Raw genomic sequence first — 25,279 nt, forward strand, 5'->3', positions numbered from 1 at the left:
ACTAAACTGCCATTTACTCCAAGCTTGATGAAGATGATATATCAGGATCTGGAAACATATGGAGATTCGTTTAGGAGACCATGTTTTCCTCACAGATTTGCAAAGTATTCTGCTCAGAGATGAAAGGTATGGCATTCACTATGCAGTAGAATCTGAGATCTGGCAAAATTGGGGCTTTAGTCCTTGCCTGATTTTTGAAAATTGTAAAATTTTAAAACGTGATGTATAATTTTGTTGGTAAATTGCACAGATCTTCAGTTACCATAGAAAGATTATATAAGATTCCAGTGGAACAATGAAACAAAGTTGCTTCTACTGTAGTTATAGCATGCTGTTGACCCCAGGAAACTTTCAGACTTTCCTGAGTGTCGCATTCAAAGCCTTAAGTTGACAAAACAGGAAAAATAAACTGTCAAAATTGTAAATTAAATGTGACTGCAGGAAACTGTCTTAGCATCTTGACGCAGTACATTTCCTCAATATCAGAGGTTCCCAACCTTTATAAGCCTGCATACCGCATATTGGTATCTTATGGCATACCGGCATGTTAATTAATGAGTGCTTAAATCTGTTTTGAAAAGTCACATAAATAATTAGCTGAAACACTTGAAATGAAACTAAACTAATTCTATAAATGTGCAGAGACCATACACTATTTCGGACTCGTGGACCTTTACGCGCATGTGTGAATAGCGTGATTCACATTGGTTAACGAAAATAATCTTGTCATGGTGCACTAATTTTAAAGTATAAAAGAGTGGATATTGTTTAATTTATCACTTTACTTCTTGTGAGCATGGTTCATAACCGGAATACCTGGTCGTGTATAAAGAAGTCTAGTCTAAAATATTTTAATACAGTTTTTAATATAGTTTGACAATTGTCTTCTGTTTCTAGTCTATCATTGCTGATGGGTTTAGATTGGGGTAGATTGATGTGCCTCTGCTACGCTTTGCTCTTCCTTGGTAGCAGTAAGTAGACAATGGGAATTGAAGAAGATTAGTTTTATAAAAACTGCATAATTTTACAATCTTTAAATAAGGATATTTTCGCGTTATAAACTTAGATATTTTATATTATATTAATCAGATCAGTTTGATGTGAATGTCGGGTGAAGAAATTTCCTACAAAAAAGGTATGATAATCTATGTTATATTTAAACAAAATAAATAATTAGGTAAGCAAAACTGAGCTATTCTACTAAAAACAGAAAAACATATTTATTAATTAAGAAAATACAATTTATAAATGAGGTTTTTATATTTTGACATAACATGTGGTTTAAACATTTTCCTCTTTACTTGAATTTTTCTCATTATTTCTTAAAACTATCAAATTTACTACATATTAAATGCTAATGGTTATAATAGTAATGCATTTAAAAAAAAGGAATTAAAGTTATTAACAAGATTGTTATGCAATTTAAAATTATTTAAACTCGTTAATTCAGCACAGTTATAACTTTTATTAATAAACTATGAAATGTACTTTCGAAATGTAGATTTACATACAATCCACAATTACAGAGGGAAATACATCTACTTTAAATATTAAATTTTCCAAATGAAAGCAAATATTTAAATTCAAAAGCCAGCAATATAATACATCCAAAAATTAAAAATCAAGATAAGAAAACACACCAGATTCCAAAACAAATATTTCTACTTTCCATCATTTATATTCCAAAAAAAAAAAAAAAAAAAACATTGTTTGCTACTAGATCTAATGCAATGGCTGAATCTGTTTCGCTTTTACTAGCAAACAGATATCTGGATTGATTAGTGTCTCAGTCAAGATCTGATTCAATATTCATCGAAGTTCTATATTTATTTTTCATTGCAGTCATCGCTGAAAATCCAGCCTCACACAAGTAAGTTGAATTAAATGGCATTAAAACTTTCAATGCCTGCTCAGAAAGTAGGGGATATCCTTGGCAGATAGATAGCCAAAATTTTGTTAAGTTTGAACTCTTAAACTTCAACGTTAAGCCCCCCCCATCAGGCACTAAATCTATGAATGACTCTTTGTACATCACATTTTCTGGGATCTCATTTGAGAATGCGATAGGGTTCCTAATCCAATTATGTGCTGTCAAGTTTTCCTGGAAATATTTTTCAAAACTTGTGTGCAAAGATTTTATATGTTCATGGATGTCGTCAGTCACATTTTTGGTTATAGATATATTATTTTCTTGGATAAAATCATAAAGTGAAAATAACATGCTCATATTGTTTTTAATACCTGCTCTTCCATTAGTTTTAATTTTCTTTTAAAAGCATTAATTTTATCACTGGAATCAAACATTGTACTAGTTGTTCCTTGCAAACTCAGATTCAAGTCATTCGATTGGGAAAGAATATCTGCTAAATAAGCTAGTCTGCATAGCCATTCTTCATTCAAGAAATTATCTTTTTTGGGATCTTCTGATTGAAGAAAATTATATACTTCAGAGCGCAACTCGAAAAGATGGACCTTTCCTCGAGAAAGCCACCTCACTTCTATGTAGAGTAACAGTTTTTTATGAGCACTCCTCATTTTGTTGCAAAGAATGTTAAATAATCGGGAATTAAGAGCTCGAGATTTTATAAAATTCACTGTATTTACTGCTTCATCTAAAACCTTTTTTTAGATTAAATGGCATATTTCTTGCAGCTAAAGCTTCACGGTGAATTATACAGTGCACAGACTTACATGCTGGTGCCATTGTCTTAATTTTGATAACTACACCAGATAGCTTTCCAACCATTGCACGTGCTCTATCCATGCAAATTCCAACTCATTTTATCCAGTTTGTCACTTCTCTTACAATAATCATTAATTATGTTAAATATTTCATTGGACGTTGCTTTTCCACATATTGGTTTGCAAACTAGTATGTCTTCCTGCATTTTGTTTTCATGCTCAAATAGAACATAAACCAACAGTTGGGCCAAATTTGAGATATCAGTGCTTTCATCAACCTGCAAGAAATAAAATGAGCTCTTTCTTAATCTTTCGAGTAGAATGGCGTCTACTTGAGATGCCATGTCATCTATTTGTCGTTTTACTGTATTATTCGATAATGAAACATTATCAATTTTTTTAGCTGCTTTTTTCTCCCAAGATACATTTTACAATATCTTTGGTTGCTGGTAATACCAATGTTTCTCCAGTAGTGTGAGCTTTTCTGCACTTAGCAATATGTAAACTCGCTAAATACGATGCTTTCACTACATTGGAATTAACATCAGTGAAGGAAGACAGTTTTCTGAGCACATAGTTCAGTCATCTTTCTACGAAAGAATTCACAAGGTTTGAATTGTCTTTTAAATTTAGGTATTTTGTCGTTAAGTGTCTTTGAAATGAAGATTTCAAACTTGAACTGGATAGACATTCATAACAAACAACACACTGCAGAATTGGTTCTGCTTCTGTGCCTGATTTAATACAGAAGCCATAAATTATATAATCAGGATCATACCTCCTAATCCATGTTGGCCTACGTTAATCACTACAACTGCAAACACTACTTTTAATGTTCACTAACCAACCTCTGAAGGAAGACTGACCATATAAAATAAGAAGAAAAAAGGGAGGAAGTAAAAAGATAAAGTTCTATGAATTAAGAAGTACAAGAAAGAAGAGAGGTATATTTTCCAAGAAGAAAGACTGAAATACTCGCAATAGATATGAACTGTGAAAAATAAAAATAAGTTTTGGCATTGGTAATATATTAGTATTTAAAAAGTTTACTCTCCCATGAGGAGATTGAAGGTGGTTTCATTCACAGCCCGCGTACCAGTAGCTCACTCCTTGCACTTGCAATCCAGTTGGATAGATTGTTGAAAATCAGAACTCCTTGATGATTTTCTTGTTATTATTATTATTATTATTTATATTATTATTATTTTTTTTTTTTTCCTTTTATTTTATTTTACTTTTTTAAACTTAAAACTTAGGATGTGATACTTGAGAAACTTTCCCATTATTTCTTGCTCCTCTGGCAGCCATAGGAAATTTTTTCAAGGTGAGCTATATGCTATGGTTATCTAGCTGACTGTTGAGAATCTCATACACAATAAAGTTTGGCAGAATGATTTCCAGTAACACATTCTAAGCATTTACGTTTAACAACAATGAAAAAAAAAAAAAAAAAAAAAAAACTAATGTATTTTACTCTTTACATAGGTATACCAATCTGGTTGACCCTTAAATTTTCCCAAACTCAGCCTTGGCCGCATATGCAGATAACATATTCCATAATTAAGAACTCACTGGCTAAAAGAAAACTTTTTGTAATCCAGTTGATGCTTCCTTCATAATTTGAATTTGTCGCCCCTTGTTCTGTTATCATTTATAGCTGAAAATTTCACTTTCATTCATTTTACCATCCCATCTCAGATCCTTATAGAACTCAGTCAAATTCTCTCGAAGGTACTAGTTACCAAGCTCTGTAGCCCACATATTCAAAATATTTCCTCATATGGCTGCCCTTTTTGTCAACCTTTCCATGCACACTGCTCATCTCTGGACCCTCTTCAGGAAGTTTAATGTCTCTTTTTAGGCAACATCTTCATACAAGGACAGCATTTTCAACGAACCCCTGCAATTGCCTTATACAGTGGGATTACGATTTCCCTATCTGTACCAGTAAATGTTTAATGAATGCTCAGTGGTTCATGTCTGATTAAAGGTATGGAAATGACAATATTACTTATTACTTTGGGATTGCTATATCTCAGGTGATTATAAATTTTGAAGATGTGATAACTTGGTATTATCTGCAAATTTTAATATTGGTTCTGGTACTCATCCTTGGTGGGGGGAACTACACTTCTAATCGTAGTCCAATCTGGAGAGTAACCATTAATCACAATTCTGCCTCCTGTCCTACAGCCACCTTGTAATCCGTATAAAGGTTATTGAGAAAAGTGTTGTATTTTTCAGAATTCTAGAATCAGAATTCAGAATCAAATTTTGAAAAGTGAATCTTTGCTTCAAAATGTTGGTATACTTCTGAATGTGTCATTGGCAAGTTGTTTAATTGTGGGTGAACTGATAATGGTTAGGAGGTGGTTCTTTATACTTTATACAATAGTGTATTAGTTCTTATTCTTATAGAATGGTATATTAGTTCCTCATTAATAATATCCAAAATTTTATATACATTAGATACATTTTACATACATAAGATAATATATGCTATACTAAAGGCATCTTATTTGGGAATTGCTATATCCCATGCATATAATGATAAAATAGCTCCTCTGCATTAAAAAAAGCGTTTTTTTTTTCTTTTTTTTTTTTTTTTCCCAAACTGGATCTATTAGCTCTCTCTCTCTCTGGAAGTCTGTTCAGTCAGTTGTATAATTTAATTACAAGAGTAACTAAATTAGTTATAAGACGCAATCACATTATAATGACAAACTTTTAACAAAACACACAATATTTGAAAAAAACACGACATAAAGCAGGCTAGCACAAAGATCACTGGGAGATCTGCAGTAATGAAGGCTTTGCAGTCCTTGAAAGTCTAGGAAGCAAGAAGCAAAGAAGAACATAGGGTAGTTCATTGGTTGAAGACTTGGTTATGGAAATTTAATATTGTTTATGTTTGTATAAATGTATAGCCTCATACTTAAATTTTAAAGTATACATTTTTATTTAGACTTTGTAATATAACATAATTTGTATATTGTTTATTTGAAAAAAGCGTACTGTAATGTGCTGTTCTAAAGCTATTGCTAGATAGTTAACTGTTAATTTAAAAGTTATGCTTATATATAATCTTTACACATATGAAGATTATATATGAACTTGCAGCGAATTTAATTTTCAGATTAAAATTAACTTTTTTTGTTAGGTAAGTTCTTGGCAGCAAGTTTGTGCCTCTCAACTTGCAGATGGTATGATGTTCCCTTTGAATCGATTTATTGAAGCTGATCTAACAGGTTTGTTTCTGTTTTATTTTTTCTTTTTTAAAATTATAAACCTTAGTGCAGAGTAGTATAGATAATTGAGAATCATAACAACAGCTGCATTCATCCATCACTCTACTTTTATCAAGCACCTAAGGATGAGTTCAGCAATCAGATTTTTCTTGACTTTTTTCTACCTTTCTGAGCACTTCGAGCAGTTAGTTAGGAGGGTAGAGTTATTTCATATGGTAGGCTTGCATTTATGGCAGGGCTTGATAGTGATGAATTTAGCGAAGAATAATTCTGCTTACTAATAAGATTCATGTAATTACAGTTTCATCAAATATTTCCATAGACTGTCATACAACTTGTATCAGAATCACCTGAATTCAGAAAATAGTGGCACTATTGGTTTTTGGGACATATAAGAGAATCAAACTAATATAGGAGCAAGTAAGATAAAAGTATAAGAGGACAGAATATATGAGATACAAGCAAAAAGTTTCCAGACTGGCCATGTGGAACACTAATCACATGTAGTATATATCAGTGTGCTGTTAGATACCCCTGAACTAATTGTAAGGTTGTGTGGCACGTTTTGCAACATTAGGATGTTGTGCTTTTGTGAAATTGGTGTTTCAGTGTGTTTCTGCCTTCCATGTGTTTTGTGATTTTTGTAGTTGAGTAAGATGGTGGATGTTAAGGAACAGAAACAGTGAAGTTGCATCAAATTTTACCATAAACTTCGGTAAACAGCTTCAGAGACTTACAAAATGCTTAAACAAATGTTTGGTGATGATGATGCTATGAGTAGAACACAAACTTTTTAGTATTTGCATTTCCAAGGTGGCCAAACTTTTATGAGGTCATTTTGCATGCTATCAAACCACCCTCCACATCACATGAGTTTAACCTTCCAGGTAGCCATGACATTATTTTGTCCTTTCCTTTCATAGCTCCTTGGCCCACAGAATTCAAAACATCTTCAAACACGCTGATATAAAGGTATTCTATTCTTATGTTACCATCAGCTCTGTTAAAAAATCCCTGCAAACCTGATTACAGCATCAGCAAGTTAAACAAAGCAGTGTATCTCAGTGGTGCCTTGCAAATATGTTGGTTCAATATTAGTTGAACCAACTAATGGGGACAAAATCCCTGCAAACCTGATTACACCATCAGCCTTCATTACGTGAAACTTGTAGGTGAGTCTGCATCAACGGATTTTGTGGCTGCAGAAAGCTTCCCAACTGAATTAAAAAAATTAATTACAGACAAATGATATGTTCCCAAATGGGTGTTCAGTGCGGATGAAAATGGGTTGTTTTGGAAGAGAATGCCAGCCAGAACATACTTAACACAAAATGAAAAATCTGCTCCTGGATTCAAAGCTTCCAAAGATAGGCTTACTCTTTTGTTTTGTACAAATGCTAATGGACACGTGATCAATCCGATGCTCCTGTATAAATTACAGAATCCACATGCTTTGAAGGAAAAGAATAAAGATCATCTTCCAGTTTATTGGAAATCCAATAAAAAAGCCGTAACAACTACATTTTTTAGAGAGTGGTTTAATGATAGCTTTGTGTGAGGTGGAAAGTTACTTAGCTTCAAAATCTTTGCCTTTCAAAGTTCTTATTGATAACATGCCAGGACATCCACGCAGTCTAGAATTTTACCACCCAAACTTTGAAATTGTGTTTTTGCCACCCAACACTACATCACTTTTACAACTGCTAGACCAAGGTGTGATTGCTGCGTTTAAGTCCTACTATGTTAGGAGAACTTTTACTGGCTTAATTTAAAAAATGGAAAGGGAGTCATACTTAACTGTAAGTCAAAGTTGGAAAAATTATAACATCGCAGATTGCCTGATCAACATCAAAGCATCAGTTGATGAGATAAGAGCATCTATAATTAATGTGTGTTGGTGAAAATTATGGCCAGAAGTGGTTGTTGCTAAAACAATCCCTAATGTCAATGAACTGGTTGCTGATATTGTAGCAATTGCAAGGGAAAAATCGTTATCCTTCATAACGTGAAACTTGTAGGTGAGTCTGCATCAGCAGATTTTGTGGCCGCAGAAAGCTCCCTCAGGGTTCAGTATTGGGGCCTTTATTGTTTTCTGTATTTTTAATTAATGATATTGATGATGGTATATCAAGCTTAATGTCCAAGTTTGCAGACGATACGAAGGTTGGCAGGGTTGTCAAGGACACTACTGACACTATGCTGCTGCAACAGGATCTGGAAAGGTTGAGCAGATGGGCTGAGAGGTGGCAAATGAAGTTTAACATTGACAAATGTAAACTGCTACATATGGGAAACAGCAACCCCAGAGCAACGTATCAACTCTGTGGTACTACACTGACAGTGGTAGAGAATGAAAGGGACCTGGGGGTGGTTGTGCAGGCAGATATGAAGTTCTCTGAGCAGTGCAGACGGGCTTCAAGAGTAGCTCATGGTGTATTGTCAATGATATATAGGAATTTTTCTAGCAGGGATAAGGAGGTGATTATTCCGTTGTATAAGGCAATGGTCAGGTACTAGAGTACCTAGAGTACTGTATACAGGCCTGGAGACCTCATTTCAAGAAGGATGTAGAGCTGCTGGAACGAGTACAGAGAAGGGCAACAAGATTAGTGAATGGAACAAAGGGGTGCTCTTACGAAGAAAGGCTTAAGTTTTGCGAATTACAGTGTCTGGAGACTAGGCAGCAGCGAGGTGATCTGATAGAGGTGTACAAAGCCTTGAATGGTTTGAGCATGCTCAGTGCTGATGGGATTCTTCCTCTTGCTCAGAATAATCACCTGAGAGGGCATAAATTCAAATTGAGGAAAGACAGATGTAGGATAGATGTGCGGAAATTTGCCTTTAGCCAGCGGGTGGTTGGTAGGTGGAACAGACTTCCATCCCTTGTCGTGGAAGTTGATAGCCTAAATAAGTTTAAGGCTCGGCTGGACAGGTATTTCGAATGAACAGAGGGGTGAAGTGGAAGTGGTTATTTTTTATTTATTTATTTTACTTTAATTTTTTTGGCTGATGCTGCATAAGCTTGCTTTCTTGCATCAAATGCCTCTACTAATGCTAATGCTAATAGAGGAAGGGGCTTTGAAAACATCGATGCAACAGACATTCAGGAACTTATTGAGACTCATGCAGATGAACTTACAATAGAAGGATTGGATAAATTAGTAACAAGGTCAAATGAGAACCAAAATGATCCTGAGGAGGAAGATCTCGATTTTGTTAGACCAGAATTAAATAGCAAATCATTAAAGGAAATCTTTAGCCTCTCCATACAACTTTCAGAAAAGGTGGTCAAAATGGATCCTAATTTGGAAAGAAGCATCAAGTTTAAATGAGACCTAGAACAATTTCTCTTTCCTTACAGGAAAATTCAAAAGGAGCTCAATAAAAAAAAAAAAATGAAGAAACAAACTTCGATTAAGAGTTATTTTTCGCCCAGTAACCCGCATTCTTGATATGTTTTTGAAAGATTTGTTTGAAATTTCTAAAAACTATTACATTTAATATTAAGTTGTTTCTTATTTTCATTTCGATGCCTTATGCTTGTATTTCACTATGTAGTGTCTATGTACATAGACAAAATTTTAGACTAGTTTTTCTTATATATTTCATACTTTGGAATGGAACCCTTTTATTACTATGGGCGTCATAACTCAGTATTTGCGTTTTTCAGCATTCGCAGCATTTCTCAGATATGTAATCCCCCCGAATAGTGGGAGTTTAATGTATTTTGAAAACACTTAATGACATTTTTGATGTATAGTTCTATTTCCTGCCTCAAGTAACTTCCACAGTTATACCCTAGAACCAAGTAGTTCTGCTTGTTCTTCAGATAAGTTTGAATCACATATTAAGTCATCAACTCTTCTTGCTTAATTGTTACTTCAAAATCTGCAACACAAGAATCCTCATTGTATTCATTACCCTTCATTGTATTCCATGAGTTTGGGGGGGGGGGCATATGGTATTGGCAGGTGTTCATTATGTGGGACAGGCCTTATTGCAGATGATATGTTAGGATATTTGATACTGTGCATGTTTTTTCTGGACATTCTTAATACTTTTGTCCTGCAGAAATAAGGATCATCAATGTGGTTGTGCAATTCTAGCCACACTGTAGGAACAGTAAATGGCGTGCTTTCAATTTTCCCAATTAGGCACAACCTCACATTTCTGGTGACTGTAATACAGCACATATGTGGAGCTCAGGTTTTGTCCTGATTACCAGTCTTTGTGATTACAACAAAATCTATTACTAAATGTATTTTGTACATTTAGTAATAGATTTTCTGTAGATTTGTGGTTTGTAATAGTTTAATTTTTCCTAAAATAGTCTTTGAGACATAAATGTCCTGTATTTGTAATTAAATTATTAAATTAAGTAGCTATTCAGTTAAGTTATCAGTTTAACTTTGCCAAACTTGAATATGTTCTGAATCACTCCAAAAGTATAAAATTTACCATCACTTTATCTTTGCTACTTGCTTATATACTAGTTATGAATTCTTTAATAATCTTTGACTTTTTTATCTGAAATTTATTTTAGAAATCTTTACAATGAGGGAACTGTTCTACATGTCTTCCAGTGGTAAGTAGGTAAAAATGTTAACTTTCCATTTTGCTTTTATTATTACCTGTGTGTGTGTGTGTGTGTGTGTGTGTGTGTGTGTGTGTGTGTGTGTGTGTGTGTGTGTGTGTGTGTGTGTGTGTGTGTGTGTGTGTGTAATAATAGCATTAGTGGAGGCATATGATGGAAGAAAGTAAGCTTAAATGGTATCAGCCAAAAAAAAAAGAAGAAAGAAACACAATTTCACCCATCCATTTGCTATAAAAGCTTGTCCAGTTCTTCCTTGAATTTGTTTAAGCTCTCAACTTTTACAACGATGGATGGAAGTTTGTTCCAGCAATCAACTATTTGCTGGCTAAAGGCAAATTTCTGCACATCTATTCTAAAACTATCATTCCTCAATTTGAATTTATGCCCACTCAAGTTTGTAATCTGAGGGAAAATCCCATCAGAATTGAGCCTGCTCAAACCATTCAATGCCTTATACAACTCAATCAGATCACCTCACAGGTACATAGTCTCCATACACTGCAATTTGCAGAACTTAAGCTTTTCTTGGTAAGAGCACGCCTTTGTTCCCCTCACCAATCTCGTTGCCCTTCTCTGTACTCATCCCAGCAGCTCTAAGATCCTTCCTGAAACGAGGCCTCTAGACCTGTATGCGGTACTCAAGGTGTGGCCTTGAGTACCACATAAGGGATAATCACCTACTTATCCCTGCTAGCAAAATTCCTGTATATCATTGACAAGACCATGAGCTGCTCTGGTAGCTCTGCACTGCTCAGAAAACTTCATATCTAACTGCACAATTAGCCCCAGGTCATTTTCATTCTCTACTTCCCTGTGTGTAGCACCACACGGTGCATTTCTCTGGAGTTACTGCTACCATATGTAATACAGGTCGACCATCACTAATCCGGCAGCGTTGGGACCTGTGGGGTGCCGGATTAGTGAGTTTGCCAGATCACCGGTGGTTATTTTAGCACATACATCTTACCCAACAGCTAACCACCTCCTTCTACCTTTGGTTTTGGCGCATTATAGCCTTAGTTGCTAATGTGCCAATAAAATCTAAACCAAACCAAACCTTCTACCTTTAACACGTTGACTGCCAAGCTAGTTTAAGAAAAAAATTCCCCAGGGGCCAAAAAATATTGAGGAAATAATTTGATTAGTAATTCTAAAATAAATATTGTAATGTCAGTGTTGTCATTTTTTCGCTTAAAATATAAAAAAAAAAAAAAAAATTTTTTTTTTATGTCGCATATATGTGGCCACATATGTTGGTTACTTTATTTCTTGAGAAGCCGTGTTGGCCACATATGTGTGACGCTGTTACGACATGCATATGAAGGTCGTTTGTGATTAGTTTATTGCACACACAGCGAGCGCTGCAATAAAACTAATTATGATAAAATAAACTCTCAAACATCATAATAAGTTTGTCGGTATTGTTAGAGATTTTGTGAAAAGAAGTTCATTAGCGCACTGTATTATCCATCATATTGTGTTGTGTTTTTCTGCAAGTTTGTATAAGTGTGGTGTAAAAAAAATAATCTAAAAAGGAATGGCTAAAAGAAAATTACTAAGATAAGAGGAACTGAGAAAAATTGCTGGAATTTACAATTAAACTTCTCACAGACACTGCTGCAGAGTTTTTTCAGAATTTCAACTTTATCTGTTATGGACAATGTATGGTGTTTGCACTTTACACCACGAGAGGCACTTCCTTTATGCATTGGAACCATGGCTGGGGCTAAATGTGAGCATTTATAATAATTAATGCAGAAAAACAAGTGGGAATGGCTTGCCAGTGTTTACAAGTTCGCGCCAACAGCTGATGCTGCAACCAACGCCACCAAAACAGTAGAGGCAGGTCAGTGTGCCGACCCGGGAAATTTGAAATTAAGTTCGCAGAAATTATGTCCAAATTAGCGGTGGGCCGGATTAGTGATGGTCGACCTGTACTTTGCATTTGTCAATATTAAACTTCAGTTGCCAATTCTCATCCCATCTGTCCAACTTTTCTAGATCCTGTTGCAGTTGTATACTGTCATTAACAACCCTGCCAACCTTTGTATCATCTGCAAACTTGGTCATTAAGCCTGATATACCTTCATCAATATCATTGATAAATATACAAAACAACAATGGGCCCATCATCAAACCCTGGGGGCACTCCACTAATAACATTAGTTCACGAACAGTGGTGTCCATTGATTACATTACCACTCTCTGTCTTCTCCCACCAAGCCATCCTTTTATTCATAGTAGCAACTATAATTTTTTGCATCCAGTTACTTTGTGACCACATCATAGTATCTAATCAAATTGATCAGATAAGACTTCCCCTTAACAAACCCATGCTGTGTTTGAATTATTACTGTAGTTTTTTCTAGATGATCCTACAATACTTCTTTAACTAGTGACTCCATTATTTTCCCCAGAACAGAAGTTAAACTAACAGGTCTGTAATTACTCATGTCACCCTTTGATCCCCTTTGTGAATTGGGGATATATTTGCACGTATCTAGTCTATGGGGACCTCCCACATGCTCCCCTGAGTCCAAGGATGCTCACATAATTATGGCTATTGGTTTGCTTACTTCCTTTGCTGCCTCCTTTAATATAACTGGATAGATCCTATCCACCCCTTTCTTATGTTTAATTTCAATTTCTTCTCCACCTTGCTCTCAGTTATCACAAAATCTCCTTCAAAATCATTTAACTCCCTATTAGAGTTTAATAAGCTTCTGTCCTCCACTTCCCTACAGAATTCCTCGTGTGAATGTAGATGCAAAATACCTTAATATTTATGTATTTACAGAGATTTCATTGATATAAAAAGTGACTAAATCTTATTATACTGATCACTGGAACTAAAAAAATAAAAAATTACATTACTGTGTAATTTTATTTTTTAAGTTAAATTTCCTTTGCTTTGTTTATGTGCTTTATGAAGACCAGTAAATAACATATTTTGTTGCAGTTGTACTAATGCAAAAATCTGCAGCTGAGACATTACATTTTCGTAAGCATGCCTACCTTAATATATTAATATTGTAAATGAAGAGGTGATATAAGATACTAAACACGAGAATATTTGGAAACAGCATTCAGAATTGAGTTATACTGGTAAGCATTATTATATGAAACAATGCTATGATTCACATGAGAGTAAATTTAACTGCCATAAAAAAGATGAACATGGAATATTTCTGTTCAATTGTATTAGTTTATATTTGAACAGGATGTTACAAACAGTGTAAAGAATAGCATTTTTATTAATATCAAACAGATATCCAAAGGCTATCCTGGAATGGATACCTCCTGGAAGAAGGAGAAGAGGAAGACCTAGGAGGACATGGATGGATGGAGTATGGGATTGCATGACAGCCCGAGGCTTAACCGACCAAGGCACCTTGAACCGCACTTTATGGCGGGAAAAAATTCCTAACAAGAAATAACTTGTAGGCTGAGGAAACCCATTGTAAATGGAAACACTCCTCTTGAAGAAGATTAATATCAAATTACTGTTGCTCAGAGTGAAATGGATACAAAAATAGATTGTGACAAGTTTAATAATAGGAAATATACATATATTAGATTAGATACATACAAATAAAAGCTTTTGGTTGTTTTGCCAACCTTCCTCAGTTAAACTGACAGTTAAGAATGGAGCATGAGGGCGTGTACTGCCAATCTTGTACGTGAAGTGCGTGGTTGATTGTTGGATGTTGAAGCCTGTGGCTGTGATGTATGCGGACGTTGCCAGCGTTTGTCAATGGACAGGATTACTGTTTCGGTGATAGGGTGGACTTGACATCCACTGTTCCTGTTCACTGAGGTATTGGAGCATTTGATGTTTAATGCCTCCAACCAGGCGCTTCGCCGATAGTGGCGGGCCTTATCCACAATCACGACATCGCAGTGTGGGTCAATGTCATGGTGGGTTGCCCAAACGTGTTTGGCAATAGCTGAGTGCTCCACATCTGCTAAGCGGATTGCTCTTTTGTGTTCAGAAAGGCATTTTTCGAGCTGTCTCCCAGTTTCCCCGATGTAGCAGCTAGTGCAGTCATGGCAAGAGATGCAGTAGATCAATCTGCTTTGTAGTAAGGTGGGGACAGGTGTTTTTACCTTAGAGATGACGGATCGTAATTTTCTGCCTGGGAGTTGTACGCATTTTATCCCATGTGATTTTAAGATTCTACAAACCTGTTGCGATAGGTTTGGATAGTATGGGATAAAGGTGCTCGTGGCTGAGTCATCACCTTGGATGTTTCTGTTGGTCGCTACGTGGTCACGTGTCTGTAGGTCACACCTGTCAAGGTTATTGATGGGATAGCCACACCTCGTAAGATCCGCCTTGACTTTAGCAATTTCGGTGTGCCTCTCATTTACAGAGCTAGAGTGTGTCCAAGCATGAGTTAGTAAGGTTCGTGCAGTGGCAAGAAGATGGCTGTGCGCGTGTGCTGACCGGAAGTTGGTAAATTGGCCAGCACACATAGGTTTACGATGGACAGTTGTCCACAAAACTTTTGTGGAATCTATATTGGTGATCATTGATTAGATAGATGATTTTGAGATAGTTTAAAAGTTGGCAGTTGATGAATTTCTCTATTTCTTTGAAGAGTAGAAGTAAGTGTGATAATGGATTGAGGGGATTTATCACTTTGTTTTTAGGAAATGACTGGATATGAGCAAATTTCCAAGCAGAGGAAAAAACACCAATTAAATAAGAGTTTAAAAAGGTGACACAGAACAAGAGCAAGCTTAGGAGCACAGGTTTGGGGAATAGGTAGAGAAATGCCATCAAGACCTCAAGCTTTTTAGGCATCAAGCTTGTTCAGAGTTCGAGCATTCCTCTGTTGGAAGACCAAGGGAGCATTGAGTGGAGTTTGTTTTATATTGTAGGAGGTGATTTACCAAAATCACTGATGCAATGGCTGGAAAAGTAGAATGCTAAATAAGTTAGCTTTATCTTTAACTGAGAAGGCAATAGAGCCAACAAGTGTAACAGAGATGAAGTATCGATGGACAGCAGTTGCAACCAATAACTTTGGCCAAAGTCCATACATGCAAGTAACACTTGCACTTGCTTCAAGAGTTCTTGAATAAAGCTACAAAGCCAAAGAGCCTTCTGATATTGAAAAGGCATGCAGAGGACAGCAATGGGGATGATAATGTTAGGGAAACAAACATACTCAACTTTAAAGGATGTGTCAGAGATCAGAATGGGCTGGAACACACCAGAATGCCTTTTCGGTTCATAATACACATAGATAATGTCATGTGCATCCTTGATTATTCAAAAGAAGACTATTAACATGTGTTCCATTTCTTTCATTTTATGCCCAGGTCATGGAAATAATGAGCAAACAAGTGGGATTGTATTTTTATGGATGATTTCATTTGTCCCATATTGGTTTTAGCAAATGGGAGGGGAGTTTGCCATGGCAGATAGTTTTTAAATCAACTATATGATTGTTACTTACATTAGCATGTTGTGGGAAAGTACTAGGTGCAAGGATATGCTAGACCTGATCATCACCCAGCCATATAACATCATAAGAACAGTACAGGGAAGTGATCTCAGTTTTAAGTTGGACAGGGTAGGTGAGAATACATTTATGAAAGGTAAAGGAATGATTGTTACTTTCAGCAAAGGGGACTATGACAGTTTAGGTTTCTACATAGCCTGGTATTAACTGGGTAGACAGAACTACAGGGAAGGCAAATGCAAGGGAATTATAGAATACCCCTTAAGAGCAGCAATCAGAGGCCATGAATGCATATAACATTAAGAAAAGACAGGATGAGAAGGATATCCAAGACGGATGAATATATGAACTGGCTAGTTTATTAGAGCAGAAAGAAATGGTATGGGAGCATTACAGGAAGGCAAAAAAGCGCTGTCATCTATAATAGCTATAATTTTAATCTGTAATTGTATGACATAAAGCGGCTGGCAAAGGTTCATTATGAGAAATTGCTTACTAAGAATGCAAAGAATAGGGAGAAGTTTTTTTTCATGTATGTGAATATAACGAAGAAAAGATCAGATCAAGTTAGACTCGTTGTAAAATGGATCAAGTCATAGATTAACATGCTGATGAATTGAATAGGTACTTTACATTGATTTTTTTATTCAAATGAAGCTGAGTAGTATGAAATATGAAATAAGCAAGATTTAAATTATAGATATTTGTTAGAAAACTTTCACACCTAAAGCAGCTAAAGCTGTTAGCATTGATGGTCTTATCAGTAAATTTGAGGAAAGTTGCAAGAAAGTGTATTGAACTACTAAGGTTAATTGGGAGGATCTTTTTTGGACTTGGGGAAGATTCCATTGGTCTGGAAAAGTGCCAGCATATCACAAATCCATAAAGGCAGCTCTAAGAGCAAAGGAAGACTGGCCTGCAAACTGCTAACCAGTCAGGTCTGACTTCAGTAGTAGTAGATAAAACCATGATTATTCCCCACTAGATAGTAGTAGTAGTAGTAGTGGCATGTGATGCAAGAAAGCAAATGTATGAGCTTATGCAGCATCAGCCAAAAAAAAAAAAAAAAAATCACACTATTCCCTCCAAATGACTGTCCAGTTCCTCCTTAAATTTATTCAAGCTATCAACTTCCACAACAACAGATGGAAGTTTGTTCCAGCAATTAACCACCCGCTGGCTAAAGGCAAATTTCCGCACATCTATTCTACATCTGTCTTTTCTTAATTTGAATTTATGCCCCCTTAGGTTCGTAATCTGAACAAGTGGAAGGATCCCATCAGAATTCAGCGTGCTCAATCCATTCAAAGCCTTATATACCTCAATCAGATCACCGTGCAGGTGCCTAGTCTCCAGCCACTGCAATTTGCAGAACTTAAGCCTCTCTTGGTAAGAGGATCCCTTCATTCCCCTCACCAATCTTGTTGCCCTTCTCTGTACCCGCTCAAGTAAATCTACATCCTTCCTAAAATGAGGTCTCCAGACCTGTACGCAGTACTCAAGGCGTGGCCTGACCATTGCCTTATACAGAGGGATAATCACCTCCTTTTCCTGCTAGCAAAATTCCTATATATCATTGACAAAACACCATGACCTGCCCTGCAGCCTGTCTGCATTGCTCAGAGAACTTCATATCTGACTGCACAATTACTCCCAGGTCTTTTTCATTTTCTACCACCTTAAGTGTAGTACCACACAGTTGGTACGTTTCTCTGGGGTTATTTCTACCCATATGCAGTACTTTGCATTTGTCAAGGTTAAACTTCAGTTGACACTTCTTAGCCCATCTGCCCAAATTATCTAGATCCTGTTGCAGTAGCAGACTGCCATTACTGTCATTAACAACCCTGCCAACCTTTGTATCATCTGCAAACTTCGACATTAAGCCTGATATATCTTCATCAATATCATTGATAAATATACAAAACAACAGTGGACCTAACACCGAACCCTGTGGGACTCCACTAATAACATTAGTCCAAGAAGAGCAGCACCCATTGATTAACACCCTCTGTCTTCTCGCACTTAACCATCCTTTTATCCATTGTAGCAACTTACCCTTAATACCATTCTGCTCAAATTTGTACAAAAGTCTTCCATGCGCAACAGTGTCAAAAGCTTTCCTGAAATCCAAATATATGATATCAAAATTGTTTTTTGCATCCAGTTCCTTTGTAACCACATCATAATATCCTATCAAATTTGTCAGACAAGACTTTCCCTTAACAAACTCATGCTGTGTCTGAATTAGTGCTGCAGTCTTGTCTAGATGATCCTGCAATGCATCTTTAACCAGCGACTCCATTATTTTACCTGGAACAGAAGTTAACCTAACTGGTCTGTAATTACTCGTGTCACCCTTCGATCCCCCTTTGTGAATTGGGGATACATTTGCACATCTCCAGTCCATGGGAACCTCCCCTGAGTCCAAGGATGCTCTCATAGTTATGGCTAAGGGTTTGCTTAGTTGCCTTGCCACCTCCTTTAAAATAACTGGATAGATCCCATCCACCCCAGGTGCTTTTCTTACGTTTAACTTCAACAATTTCTCTTCCACTTTGCTCTCAGTTATTACAAGATCATTAAGCACCCTGCTACAATTTCATAACCTTCTGCCATTTTCAAACCTTAATAATTCCTCACGTGTGAATGTAGATGCAAAATACTCATTCAGTTTGTTTGCTATCTGAGCAGGATCATCAACAGTCGAACCATCGATGTCAAGTGGACCAATCAGATTCATCCCCTTCCTTTTAGAGTTTATATAAATAAAGAAATCCTTGCTGTTTTTCTTAGCATCTTTTGCCAAGGATTTCTCGTAATCTGCCTTCGCCTGCCGGACCTCCTTTGTGACCTGATTACAGATTAACTTATACTGCCATAGGCTTCTGAGTCGCTTGATAATTTATATGCATCCCATGCATTTTTCTTCTCTGTTACGAGTCTCATTAGTTCATATGACAACCATTTAGGCCTAAACCTTGAACAATATTTCTTAATAGGTATGAAACTTTTAGTAGCTTCCAGGATTAATTCCTTGAATGCTTCCCACTTAGAATTTACTGTTGGTAACATCGTCAGTTGATCCCACTGTACAGAATTTAAAAACTGTCGGAGACCACTGTACTCGCCTTTACGGAAGCAAGAACCCTTTCCTTTACCCCTGATGGTAATCAAATCTTTAAGTAAATCCCACGTTAGTACACTGTGATCACTGCCACCTAGTGGTTCTTTTATCTGCAAATTCCTAATACATGAATGATCACTGCTGATAACCAGATCAAGAGTATTACTTTCTCTGGTTGCCTCTCGAACATGCTGCTGCAGAAAACAATCATCCAATAAATCCACAAAAGTCTGACTAGTGTGTGAGTGCCCAACCCACAAGTTCCAGTCAAGATGTCCCTGTATTGCATGGATCTATATGACCCATGGACATATAGATGAAAGTGATTTTCTGAAGAAAACAGCATAGTTTTGTAAAGGCAAAATCATGTTTAACTAATATAGCTGGCAATTTTGAAAGTGGTTCTCATGAGTTAATACAGAAAATAATTTTGAGAATACAGAAAATGTTGGTAAAATCTTTAGAAGGATTGGGATGGTTGCGAGAGCAGAGGAGGAGGAGAGAGTAATATGGTGGCTACGTAGAGAACTTCATATTCAGGCAGACGTGAAGTTGTCTATGCAGTGTAGATGAATGATTGGGATGGCCCATGATTTATTGAACACTTGCTTATAGAAATGAGGTCATAATCCCATGCATAAGGCAATAGCAAGCCTGCACTTGGGTTACTTTGTTCGTGAATTAAGACTGCACCTAAAGAAAGATGCTTAGCTTCTTGAAAAGGTCATCGAGGCAGTGTTTGGTGGGTCAAAAAACTGCTAGTTTGGGGGGGGGATACAAGGACTAATAGATTAACAGTAGCCACTGGCAGAGGTGAAAGTGATTCATGTACTGCTTCTATTGGAATGAGCACCAACCTGGAAAACAAGATGCAGGGACTGCATCTTGTTTTCCAGGTTTGTGTTTTTCAGAGACTGCTGGGAGTCATTGCGATACAATAAACACATGGGTTGTGTTAGGGTAGCTAAGAATAGGAACAGGTGCATGTATACTTGAGTGCACACCAATGCTAGGAGTTTGGTAAATAAATTTGATGAATTTGAGGTATTGCTCAAAACATCAAAGACAGATATTGGTGGGATATCAGAGACTTGGTGTCACACAGATATAAGGAATGCAGAACTGGAATTTGGGGAGTACAATGTGTACAGAAAGGATAGGAAGGGAGGAGGGGTTATGCTGTTAGTTAAGAAACACAAAATCCAAGGAAGTGAAGCCAGTCGACATCGCTGGACAGTGCAGTTTCGAGTCAGTTTGGTGTGACATAAGCATTGGGAGATCAAAATTGAGAGTAGCAGTGGACTATAGGCCTAATGACTCTGATGAGTATAATAAGAAACTGTACAGGGAAATAGAGTGGGCCAGTAAATCAGAGTCTTATAATTGGGGGATTTTAATTTCCCAGATATTGACTGGAATTTGTGGGTTGGTCACTCACACACTAGCAAGGCTTTTGTCGATTTATTGGATGATTGTTTTCTACATCAGCATGTTCGGGAGGCAACTAGAGGGAGTAATACTCTTGATCTGATTATCAGTAGTGATTCTTCATGCATCAAGAATATGCAGATAAAGGAACCACTGGGTGGCATTGATCACAGTGTGCTGAAGTGGGATTTACTCAAAGAGGTAACTACCATCAGGGGTAAAGGGAAGGGTTTTTGCTTTCGTAAAGGCGACTACAATGGTCTGAGACAGTATTTAAATTTCACACAGTGGGACCAACTAATGATGTTACCAACAGCAAATTCAAAATGGGAAGCATTCAAAGAACTTATCTTGGAAGGTACCAGGCTCTACATACCAACTAAGAAATATGGTTCAAGGTGTAGGCCTAAATGGATGTCAGATGAACTAATGAGACATACGGCAGAGAAGAAAAATGCATGGGATACATATAAATTCTGTAACCAAGTCACAAAGGAGATTAGGCAGGCAAAGGCAGATTATGAGAAATCCTTGGCAAAGGATGCAAAGAAAAACAGAAAAGAGTTCTTTACCTATGTAAACTCTAGAAGGAAAGGGATGAATCAGATTGATCCACTGGATATTGATGGTTCAACTGTTGATGATCCTGCTCAGGTGGCTAACAAACTAAATGAGTATTTTGCATCTACATTCACACATGAGGAGTTATTCAAGAAGGGGAATGCCATAGGTAAAGTAAACTCTGGCAGTGAGCTAGATGATTTTGTAATAACTGAGAGGAAAGTGGAGAAGAAATTGTTGAGGATAAACATAAAAAAGGCACCCGGGGTGGATGGGATCTATCCAGTTATATTAAAGGAGGCAGCAAAGGAAGTAAGCAAACCTTTAGCCATAATTATGAGAGCTTCTTTAGACTCAGGGGAGGTACCCATAGACTGGAGATGTGCAAATGTGACCCCAATTCACAAAGGAGGATCAAAGGCTGACACAAGTAATTATAGACCTGTGAGTTTAACTTCTGTTCCAGAAAAATTAATGGAGGCACTGGTTAAAGAAGCACTACAGGCACTGGTTAAAGAAGCACTACTGGTTAAAGAAGCACTTCTTTAACCAGTGCCTGGTTAAAGAAGCACTAGACAAGACTTCAGTTATAGCTCGGACACAGCATAGTTTTGTTAAGGGAAAGTCTTGCCTGACCAATTTGATTGGATACTATGATGCAGTCACAAAAGAACTGAATGCAGGGAATAACTTTGATATTATATATTTGGATCTTAGAAAGGCTTTTGATACTGTTGCACATGGAAGACTGCTGCACAAATTGGAGCAGTGTGGCATTGGAGGCAAATTGCTGCTATGGATAAAGGGATGGTTGAGGTGGAGAAGGCAGAGAGTGGTAATCAATGGACACTGCTCATCGTGGACTAATGTTATTAGTGGAGTCCCTCAGGGTTCAGTGTTGGGCCCATTGTTGTTTTCTGTATTTATAAATGATAATCGATGATGGTATATCAAGCTTAATGTCCAAGTTTGTAGATGATACAAAGATTGGCAGGGTTGTTAAGGATGCTACTGACAGTATGCTGCTGCAACAGGATCTGGAAATGTTGAGCAGATGGGCTGAGAGGTGGCAAATGAAGTTTAACATTGACAAATGTAAAGTACTACATATGGGAAACAGTAAACCCAGAGCAACATATCAACTCTGTCATACTACAGTGACAGTGGTAGAGAATGAAAAAGACCTGGGGAGGTAATTGTGCAGGCAGATATGAATTTTTCTGAGCAGTGTAGACGGGCTGCAATAGTAGCTCATGTTGTCCTGTCAATGATATACAGGAATTTTTTTAGCAGGGATAAGGAGGTGATTATTATCTTGTGTACGGCAATGGTCAGGCCACATCGTGAGTACTGTATACAGGTCTGGGAGCCTCATTTCAAGAAGGATGTAGAGCTGTTTGAACGAGTACAGAGAAGGGCAACAGGATTAGTGAATGGAACAAAGGGTTTCTCTTACGAAGAAAGGCTTAAGTTTTGCAAATTACTGTGTCTTGAGACTAGGCACCGGTGAGGTGATCTGATAGATGTGTATAAAGCCTTGAATGGTTTGAGCATGCTCAATGCCGATGGGATTGTTCCTCTTGCTCAGAATAATCATCTGAGAGGGCATAAATTCAAATTGAGGAAAGACAGATGTAGGATAGATGTGCGGAAGTTTGCCTTTAGCCAGTGGGTAGTTGGTTGGTGGAACAGATTTGCATCCCTTGTTGTGGAAGTTGATAGCCTAAATAAATTTAAGGCTTAGCTGGACAGGTATTTTGAACGAACGGAGGGGTGAAATGGGAGTGGGTTTTTTTTTTCTTTTTTTTTTTGGCTGATGCTGCATATGCTTGCTTTCTTGCATCACATGCCTCTGCTAATGCTAATGGTCCAAAGAGGGTGTATGCTAGATGAGATTGCAAAGGGATATACTCCAATGAGCAAAGACTTTGAGTATGTATTCTACAGATCTAGGTAACCAGATACTTTAGGGGGTTAAGATTGAGATATATAAGACTTTAAGAGGGTATAATGAAATGTATGAAGATGAAATTTTCACAGTTATAAATGATACTCGAATTAGGGGCCAAAAATTCAAATTACAAGTCAAAGATTTTAGACTGGATAGTAGAAAGTCTTGTTTTAGTTTGCATGTTAATTTCTGGAGTAAATTATTATCTCCATAGGTATTGGAGGCTGACAGTTTAGGCAACTTCAAAGATCATCATCAGCTAAATAAATCAGTGCTTACATATATGGGGAATAAAACACATACACAGGGTGGGTGTATTTTTTTTTTTTTTTGCTGGTGTATAAAACTTCTAGCTTCCTTGCACTATATGGCTCATATTTATAAGAACACGTGAAGGGCTTAAATTTTTAATAAGTAAATAACTTAAAAGCATTTGCCATTATGTGTCAACTTCAGCCAATCATTTTAGTACCTTCTGAAATCAGGAATGCAATCAATATGCTAAAAAAATACTGCTCCTCCTTCCTGCATCAGAAACCAAATTATTTTTAACAGTTAATTGAAGGTGTTAAAACCTCCAAGTCTATCCCATTGCATTGATTACATTATCTAGTTTCTGATTATCTTTCAGGAAGATTGTGACCTACCATATAGTAAGCACAACAATAATAGCTTTACAGAGGCCAGTTGACATTTAATTGCTTCTCTTGCTTTTTGAAATTCTCAGTATAAACCTGAGAGTCCTAACAATATCAAATAACTGAAGAAAATATTCTTGTAAAAATCTAAGGAGACCTGAAGCAGTATATATACATACAGCTAACACTATGTATTTTTTTATGGTATCGCTTCAGTAAGGTTTAATTATAAAATGTGATTACAAAAAGTGCTTTTTAAATTATTTTATAATAAAAACATATATTCTTATGTTGAATAGAACTGGAACATGCAGTGATGAAGTTCTGTAAAATTTCAAAGAAAAAAGATGGTGAAAAATTGCGACACGAAGCTAATGAAGAAGTGTATAATATCAACAAAAAGTTTCATCAGGTATTTGCAGATGACAGTTTTATATTGTTTCATTTTGCAATGAATTAATCATTAAATTAAGAACATTATATGCATTTCCTATTATAATACTGAATGAGATATACAAAAGATAATTCAACAGGAATCGCATTAGTCAAATTTTTCTAACTCGAGTTCCCCCTACCTAGAAAGATCCCGCTGTGGCCATGAATTATGAAAACAATTTTAATTTTTCACCAAAATTAAACAGATCATTATTAAATAATTTATTTCATGCTATTAGTTGGAAAGAGCTGTGTTAATCATAAAAAAATAATTCTTTTTTTAATAATCATACAAAAAATCAAGTTTTTGAATTTCTGCATTTTTTGATATATTGACTTGATAAATTTGGGTCATTAAACAATATCGAATGAAGAAATGTTTTTTTTTTTTGTCTTTTTTTTTTTTTTATGATTTAAAAAAAAATTTTTTTTACTAGTTAATGATGTGCCTTGGTAGGAAAATTCTCTAAGCAAGATGGCGTATTACTGAGTGACATTCTTATTTTGTGAAATGTTTCATCAAACTGGCAGTTTTATTGTAGTTCAGCCTGAGTTAAGTGAGAGGGCTATTCACAGAATAGATGTAGAATGGTCATCATTTTCAAGTTATAAAGAAGAAACATTTTCCCAACAAGATGGAGTAAATGTGCAGTTTTTCATTTCCTGAAGGAACATTTTAAAGATAGAATCATCTCTAATCAATTGCCTGGTTGATATGGGTTGGATGATCTTGGCTGTCTGCCAAATCCTTATCAGTAGCAAATTTTTCAATCTGCATTGAAAGCCTGGTATCTTTGCAGTTGTTGCTTTGGTAGAAACATATCTGCTCAGTGAAGTGCAAAGTGATTAGGGGGGGGATTGAGGAAGAATCCACCCACCAGATTTATCTCACATATTACCATCAATATGAGCCCTATAAGCATTTTCACTGTGGTAATCATCCCAATCTGCATGCATCATTTCTGAGAGTTTCTATCTCAAATGTGAATGCAAGGTTCCAAGATGCTATGGGGGAGGGATATCTCATTATTTACAGTTGTGAAATGGTAGCATTCATTAACAGATTTGGTACCATTGTGTACCTGAACACCCCTTGACATGAGCACCTGTATATGGCGAGGGGACTGCCTATTGCTGCTGCTGG

General features: G+C 36.5%; 1 protein-coding gene across 1 annotated transcript in view; it reads left to right on the plus strand.

Annotated features, from left to right (window-relative positions):
- LOC150080676 (DCC-interacting protein 13-alpha-like) overlaps positions 1-25,279 on the plus strand; it is a gene marked incomplete in the record, with an annotated part of 341,505 nt that overhangs the window by 92,943 nt on the left and 223,283 nt on the right. The window contains 3 exon segments of the mRNA XM_090381733.1: positions 5,843-5,930; positions 10,474-10,515; positions 24,000-24,112. Of these exon segments, the coding sequence (XP_090237859.1) occupies positions 5,843-5,930; positions 10,474-10,515; positions 24,000-24,112 (243 nt within the window).

Source organism: Mastigoproctus giganteus, chromosome 9 (genome assembly GCF_048544385.1).
Source record: "Mastigoproctus giganteus isolate SK-2022 chromosome 9, ASM4854438v1, whole genome shotgun sequence".
Classification (NCBI taxonomy): domain Eukaryota; kingdom Metazoa; phylum Arthropoda; class Arachnida; order Uropygi; family Thelyphonidae; genus Mastigoproctus; species Mastigoproctus giganteus.